Consider the following 7,678-nt stretch of genomic DNA (forward strand, 5'->3'; position numbering starts at 1 on the left):
GCACCATTCGCAAAGAAGTCGATGACTGCTTCTCTACCAGACTGAGTGTCCTACGACAAGTTCGAGATGCGATGGCTGAAAGTTACGACCTGCAGAAGAATATGTAGATGAAAAAGAAAGAGGCGAAATAAAAAGCTTTAAGGTCGGGGATTTGATTTTATTAAATTCTAAAAACCTGTCTACACATGCAGCCTCTGCTCACGTAGACCGTTTAAGGTTGTGGTCAAGCGGGGCCTAGCGTATACGTCGAGCCTTCCAAAACGGTTGCGCACCCACCCGGTGTTTTACGTGGGCTTGCTCAAGCTGTACCGGGATCCGGCGCAAGTGAACGCAGAAGCGTTGGTGCCGGGGCGGGTCCCACGGGTCCTCGGCCTTCCAGAAGCTGAAGCAACAGCTGGTTCTGAGCACGGAGTGCAATAACCTTCATTTTCAATGGCGCTAAGCGCCTCACCGTCGCATGCAGCGACGCATTCGCCTGCTCTACGGCCAGGAGTTGCTCCGACAGAGCGCGGTAATTCTCAAGGTGAGGCAGCCAGCGCACGACGTGATTTAAATCGTCAAGAGCGTCCGCACAGCGATATACTACTTCAGCATGACGCCCTGCGGAGCTCCGATCACGAAGGACCTCGTCTTCAAGGGCTCGAAGAGCATCACGAGTCATCGGACGGCGGTCGACTCGGTCGTCACCGCCCGCACCGGCTCTTCTCGACGAGAACGGTGACGTCCAATATCACGTGAAACGTCTAGTGAGACGACATCGTCACCAGGGTCAGACCCAATATCTGGTAAAGTGGCGGGGATATCCCGACTCCAAAACTCGTGGGAGTTTGAGGCGCCACTTCGGCAAGATTGCCCTGTCGCCGTGACGCTTTTGATCGGGAAGATCAGAACGGCCCGCGTCATCAGACGCCCCGCGCTTCCCGGCAATAGCCAAGAAAGTAGAAGGGTCATGAGCTGAGCTCAAGTAGTGGCCCTGAGCTCTTGCGGTCGAAGACACAGAGCTCGCGGGAACATTAGGAATTAACCCATACGTCGCAGGGCGACAATCCGGAGGAAGTCGACAGCGTGCCTTGAGGTTGGCAAACTCAAATCGGAGGTGTCGCTCGACACGCACGTCCACTTCCTTGTGGCTCAACTGTAGGTTATACAGTAAGGAAACTTTCCGGTGCCGTTGCACCCATTGTTCAAAGAGCACATCGTGCTTTCGCCAGGGGCGAGCACTACAGGTATCGGCAGCATCGCGGGTATACGAGAGCCACCTCTTTGAGCACGTAGACGAGTGCGATAAACGTCCAACGGAATTTCTTGTGGGACAAACGAAACGAGCTCGAAGAGCCTTTCGTGTGGCAACTTCATCATCCTTCTGGCCGGGGGCCCGGTGATGTCGACTTGTAACGATCGAGTTACCGCGTCCTTTGTTTCCACGGTGGGATCCGCTGGGCGAAAGCCATATTCCACACGAGGGTCAATGATCGGCCGTGGATCGGCGCGCTTTAGAGCCGCCGTATGGGCAGCTTTAAGCTGCCGCCTCGTTCCCCATCGAGGTCATTGGTGATCACATCACGTCCCTCAGTTGACGAGAAGTCACGGAACGGACACGGGGTCCGCAAGGCGCAAGCAGGGCTCGTATCTCGCCGTTGGCGCAGCTCGCCTTCCTCGTCGTCCCATGCGAGAAAGGGGATGTCAGACTCGTAATCGACCACCCTCACATCCTCACCGAGGTCATTCGTCACTGATAGCGTGCGCGGAGTGCGACGCTTGTGCTCATCGAGCCTAGGGTGTATATCCCTCGGTGCCGCGGACGCACTGTCCGACAATGCACCGCGAGCGGGAGACGAAGTTGGACTCTGCCCGTGCTCGCCGTCAGAACCAGCGAGACTTGGAGATTCTGGTGTCATTGACACAGGGCTCATTGAGCACGGAAGTCCTTTCGATTTAACGCAGTGTCTAACGGACTCGCAAGCCCCGTTGAGTCAATCGATTGGAACTGTGAATGTTAATGAGAGAGAGTGTAACGGGGTCACACATACCCTGGTAACAGGGTGTGTGTCACACCAGATGGGCATGATGTGACCACACCCAAACAAGAATACGGCGGGGCTATATAGCCAGTAGTTATACATGTATCTAGATTTTACTAAATTTAGAAAATTTTATACATCTAAAATCTTGGAGTAATTGTTGCGATCCGCTGACTCAGACTTTGTTGTTTCTTGTAAAGAATGAAAGGTCGGTGACCTAAAGTACGCTTTCTTTAGCGCTAAGCTACGGCAGCTCCACCGCAATTTCTTTGTTATCTCTTCTTTCAAGTGATTGATACAAATATGGTGTATATACTTGCAGTACTGATATTACAAAAGGTACCTACCTAGTCGTACCTTTTGTAATATCAGTACTACAAAAGGTACCTAGTCGTACCAGTCGTACCTTTTGTAATATCAGTACTACAAAAGGTACCTAGTCGTACCTTTTGTAATATCAGTACTGCAAGTATATACACAATATTTGTAGTGATTGATACAAATGTGGTGTATAGGTACCTAGTCGTAGTGATTGATACAAATATGGTGTGACTAGGTACAATTGCGCCAAAAAATGGTAGCCGATTGTCTACTTGTACGCAATTAATCGTACTAATTGAAAAGACAGGATTACGTGCGTACAAAAAGAGAAGGTTTGATGTTTAAGGAGACAAATCTTTTAATATAGTTATCTAAGTAACAATCAAGCATTTCTACTGACTCGTCTAAGCCAATCAGGCAGAGTTGGTCTCAGGATCCGTTCACGATATATTTCAAAAACCATTTATTGTTTATAGCAGTCTTGACCAAATTCAGCTGGTCTTCTGGTCTGAAAGCCAATAAGTTTTCCGAACTAACCTATATCGAGGATTAAGGTACATATCACTACTCTTTTCCTCAATAAAATCATTTGACTCTAACATGCGGTGCGAATCTAGGTGATCAGTCTTTTCGCATCCTCTAGTTTTGAAACGTTTCATTTTTGCACGATTGAATGATCAGACATCACCTAGATTGTCATCGTTGCTGAACTATCCAGTAAAGAATTCAATTCTTTTTGCTCTCGTCTGCTTGAAGCTCTTACCTAGTTCATAAATGCTCACTGATTGCACTCTGTGAGAATTCAAAACGATCTACAAAAGCCTTTAAATTAGCAACATTTCTAAGCATTAGAGAGATGGTCCATTTTTAGGTTAAGGTAAGGATTAGAATTAAACCACCTATAATATATTTAGTCTTCATTTTGATACACGCTGCAATTAAAAACCCAACGTTGTTTGGGTAGTATGGGTTTAATTAACACGAAACCCATATGACCAAAAGGATTGTAAGAACGAAGGTTGTTTTTGCCACACACTACATATGTTTCATGGATCAGAACCAGATTGGTTCTACTCTGTATACCATTTGTAGCTGCCAACGTGCGAGCTGTGGTTATAGCGATAGATAACCTCGTAATGCTGCCGATAAAGATGTTCGTAAATAGAGGCTCAGCTGATTTTCGACGGCTTCTTTCATTGGATAGCACTCGAGATACAATCTGTCATCTGATGTTATCGAAGGATATCATGGACTGACCAAGTCGCTCGCAATAATTTTAGAAATTAGCAATAACATTTACTTTGCAAAATACTTTTGCAAAAAAACGCCATAAAATGCTGAACATTACATCCTAACTGCCTGAGCTGGGGTGGTTCAAGCTTCAAAGGTAGCTCACTTCACATCTGGTCTACATACTGCTTAAAACGACAGCCGATACGCTTTACAATACTGACTTAGATTTGCTTGACAGTGTACACCAAAGAGACCCCCCTCCAACTTTAATTACTTGAAAAACAAAACAACTTTGTCATAATGGGATGACAGTGTTTCACTCGTTGATGGTCCTGTTTTTCGCAAAATCAAAAACTTTAGCGGCAATTTCTCGCAGTCTGCATTTATCAGCTGTGCTTCACGATATAAAATCTGAATTCTAACTTTGCCATACATCTTTGAGTGGGTTCAGCTCTAAACATGAAATTAGATGTGTTTTCTAATCGCTCACCTGGAGATCCGGACACCAAGCAACTGCCCTTCTCTGACTTTCTTGCGTGGTCTCCGATTATGGGTTTCTGGCAGGCACGTAGCCTCAGTTTCGGGCAATGACAAAAAGTCACAGTCAAACATTTATCGACCTTCTCAAACACTAATTTGATATCTCGACGGCATCACATCGTGAAAAATGCGTCACCTTCCTATGCTAGTCATGTTGCTAGTTGCTATCACGCTGCATGCAAGCGCGATTGCCTTCCCCAAGTCAAAGTTGGCGACCTCAAGCGTTGTGAATCGTCTATCTCACAAATTGGGTGACGCGGTCGTTGAGAGGTCTCTGAGAGCCGAGGAAGGTACTTCAAAATCAATCGACGGTGAAGAGAGAGTCCTTGATGCTGTTACCAAAAACCTCGGAGTGACTGAAAAGATGACAGGTATGTTACACAACGTAGGAGTTTCAACAGATGCAGAAGCCCCAAATGTTGCCAAAGTCGTTAAAGTTGTAGAGACTTTAACTGGGGCTGAGGGCGTAAAACCAACACAAGTCGAAAAAGGTGGTGAATCTGTCAAAGGAACAGAAACCTTTCATGCTTCAAAAGACCTCAAAGCTGCAGCGAATGCCGAACCTGCGGTTGAAGCCACTTCTACGCCCATCGTCAAATCTCCGAACTTTTTTCAACGTCTGGGTAACAAGATTAAAAGTATATTCGCCAAAATCCTGAGTTGGTTTCGTTGGAAGAGATCAGAGCCTGCCTCTCAAGACTCAACCACCGTTACAAAGGAAATTGAGGACACGTCAGCAGCTCGTGTCGACGGTGGGGTGGGCGCCAAAACTGTCGATATTAGCACGCTACATGAGAAAGCTAATGAACATGGCGATGCTTTGCCATCAGGTAAGAATGTAAAGATAACGGGCGATCAATCCCCCCCACGTGAACCAAAACCAACGACAAACCTAAATTCTGGTGAAGAAGTTGTCATACATCCCCCGAGCACAAAGGACAACCCAGCACCGAATGAAGAACCTTTCCCACCTGTACTACAACCTAAGAACGAACCAGCCCATGATGAACCAGAGGTTTTCTTTCATTTACACGATCCTCCAACGTCCGGTGAAAAGGTTATTGTACTCAAATCAGAACCAGATCGATTTCCAGAAACGGGTGAAGGGCCTCCCCAACATGTAGTGAACACGGATTTCAAACCGACACCAGGTGAAGTGCTTATTGCACCAAGACCGAAATCCGAGACAAAATCATCCTCAGAGGAGACAGAGGTGCTCATGCGTTCACCGGATCATAAGACACAACCAAAGCCCGATGAAGAGGTTTTTGCACACAAATCGGAAGCAAATCCTAATCCAAAAAAGGGTGAAGAGCCTCCCCAACATGGAACAAACACGGTTACAGAACCGATTTCGGATGAAACGGTTCTATCGCCAAAAGTGAGATCCAAGGTAGAACCAGACGGGGATGAGCAAGAGGTTCACGTGCGTTCACCGAATTTTGAGGAAGACCCAACGTTGGATAAAGAGATTCCTTCTCATGATCCTAAACCGGGTGAAGAGCCTCCCCAACATGGAACGAACACGGATACCAAACCGACTGCAAATGAAGAGGTTTCATCTCTAAAACTGAAATCCGACGTACCACCAGCCCTGGATGATTCAAATCTACCGGCATCCTTTCCAGAACCACTTATCGGTGACGAGGTCTTAGATCATGAGAACTACATATTAGCTCCAGACACTCTTGAATCTCCCAATCTGGAAACGGCAACTACTGACACACCTCAAACATCGTTGTGGAGTCAATTCATAAATACAGTGATATCTCCATTTTGGAAACCGAAATCACCAACATCACGGGTCGAACCATCTCAGTAAGATCACCAAAGTAAAAGAATGACAACGAAGATGAGGTCTCTGACAAATAACACCATTCGATTTACTCTTGAGCTGTTTGCGACGTATTAACGAATACAATTGATAATGTGACTGACCTTCATTTATCGTCTACCGCCGGCTACTAGGGGTTTCTCACCTCTTACATACAAAGACAACACAAGTGTATGCTCGTGCGAGACTAACCGACACCCAGTTCAAGCTAGCATTTTGATTTTCAGCTTCTCGTTTCACCGCGCGTCACCAGCACCAACCCTCCAGTATAAACACACCAGAAAATGAAAGTCTCACAGCTCGTGGGCTGATGTGAGATATTGATCGAAAACTGATCCTGAATAGTTAAGGTATCTGGCTTTTCACTCTCAACTTAAAAAATATCTGCAAGTATTTGATCCTCCTTACTAAGTAGTACAGAAGATAAATTGATAAATAAGACATAGTGTGCTTCCGTTCGTGTTTGTTGTGTGTCTTCGCTTTTGTGAGTTCAAGTGTGCGTTGACATGCTTTAAGAACAGTTATAATGTAGCAAGTGAACAAAACTATTGGATCGTCAAGTGTATGGCAAGTGAAGTTTCCTTGCAGTATTGCCAGTCTGTACATGGAAATTTTGGTTTCCCAAGGAAAAATTGCGACAAATCTCTTTCATGATCTTTAAAGCCTTGCTCTTCTTCCCAAAACATGTATCATTTTCATTAATAATAATCAGTGTTCTAAAAGTTCCGATACTTGAAGTCCAGATGTCGGTTTACAAGCTGAAACAAGTTCATCACCAAGTATGTGATAAGTCATATGTTCCTTTCTGAAATCCTCAAGACGTTGCGACTGACGAGTCAGTGCCCCAAGAAGCAATACGGTGTGCGACGAGCAATTAAAAATCAGGTATCAGGGAACGACGCTCAAAGCATCATTACAGAGCCGAAATACCGCGTGGCATAAAGTGCTGACACGCCCAATTGATACAAGACACCATGCGAAGGTTAATTGTTTATACTATCCTACGTAGTGAAGGGATCCCATACATCAACACGAAATATTTTTTTTTCGATTAATATAGAGAAAGCAAGGATATCGATTTGACAATGACAATCTGTGTGACGGCGAAACAAGCTAGCGTGGCTCTGTCACATAATACATACGACTCTAAGAGTCCAAGCGTAATGTTTACGGGCGATTTTACACTCGCATCTGGTAGGAGACCACAAACCGAAAAAACATGAATACGAGTGATCCAGATATTCAAAGCAGAGTTGTTTGATGCACTAAACATGCTTTTCAAAGAGATGTCAGGCGCCCAGGTTGTTACGGTGCATTGCCGTCAGGGAATTGGCAAATATGATGCTATCGATGTGGCCTACGTGTGCGGCCATGGAGTTATCGCTCCAAATCCCAAGCAGACGGGTTCGACTGCAAAATTATAGCCGAAACTAGTATTTTTCATCAATCTCCTGGCATCCACCGACAGCCGTTGATTGCATTTCGATGTCGAGTAAGCATGACTTTCGCACCGTGTCGTTCCCTTAATTACTCGTTCTCGTTAACAAACTTCTGGCGATGGTATTGCTTCGTGTCCTGTACGCGTCAGCTCTGCGTACGCAACGAGTAAAACCTTGATTGAGTTTCAAGCAATCTGTCGATGCAATGACCAGCATCTGGTGGACGGACGCAGCGCAGCGTCCACTATTTCAGATTGAAACTTAAGGTTTGACGACAACTTTTTTTTTTT

At 45.6% G+C, this 7,678-nt stretch overlaps 2 protein-coding genes across 2 annotated transcripts; one reads left to right on the plus strand and one right to left on the minus strand.

The window, feature by feature from the left end:
• Positions 1 to 3,845: 3,845 nt before the first annotated feature.
• PHALS_02895 (uncharacterized protein) lies at positions 3,846 to 4,187 on the minus strand (the record flags this gene model as incomplete). The annotated part of the gene is made up of 2 exons (XM_024717358.1): positions 3,846 to 3,993; positions 4,066 to 4,187. The coding sequence occupies 2 exons, from the start codon at positions 4,185 to 4,187 to the stop codon at positions 3,846 to 3,848; spliced, it is 270 nt and encodes an 89-aa protein (XP_024582864.1).
• A 55-nt stretch (positions 4,188 to 4,242) lies between these two features.
• Positions 4,243 to 5,937, plus strand: PHALS_02896 (RxLR-like protein; the record flags this gene model as incomplete). The annotated part of the gene is made up of 2 exons (XM_024717359.1): positions 4,243 to 4,486; positions 4,559 to 5,937. The coding sequence occupies 2 exons, from the start codon at positions 4,243 to 4,245 to the stop codon at positions 5,935 to 5,937; spliced, it is 1,623 nt and encodes a 540-aa protein (XP_024582865.1).
• Between the last annotated feature and the right edge of the window lie 1,741 nt (positions 5,938 to 7,678).

The sequence above is a fragment of the Plasmopara halstedii genome (assembly GCF_900000015.1).
Source record: "Plasmopara halstedii genome assembly, contig: Scaffold_2061, whole genome shotgun sequence".
Taxonomy (NCBI): Eukaryota; Oomycota; class Peronosporomycetes; order Peronosporales; family Peronosporaceae; genus Plasmopara; species Plasmopara halstedii.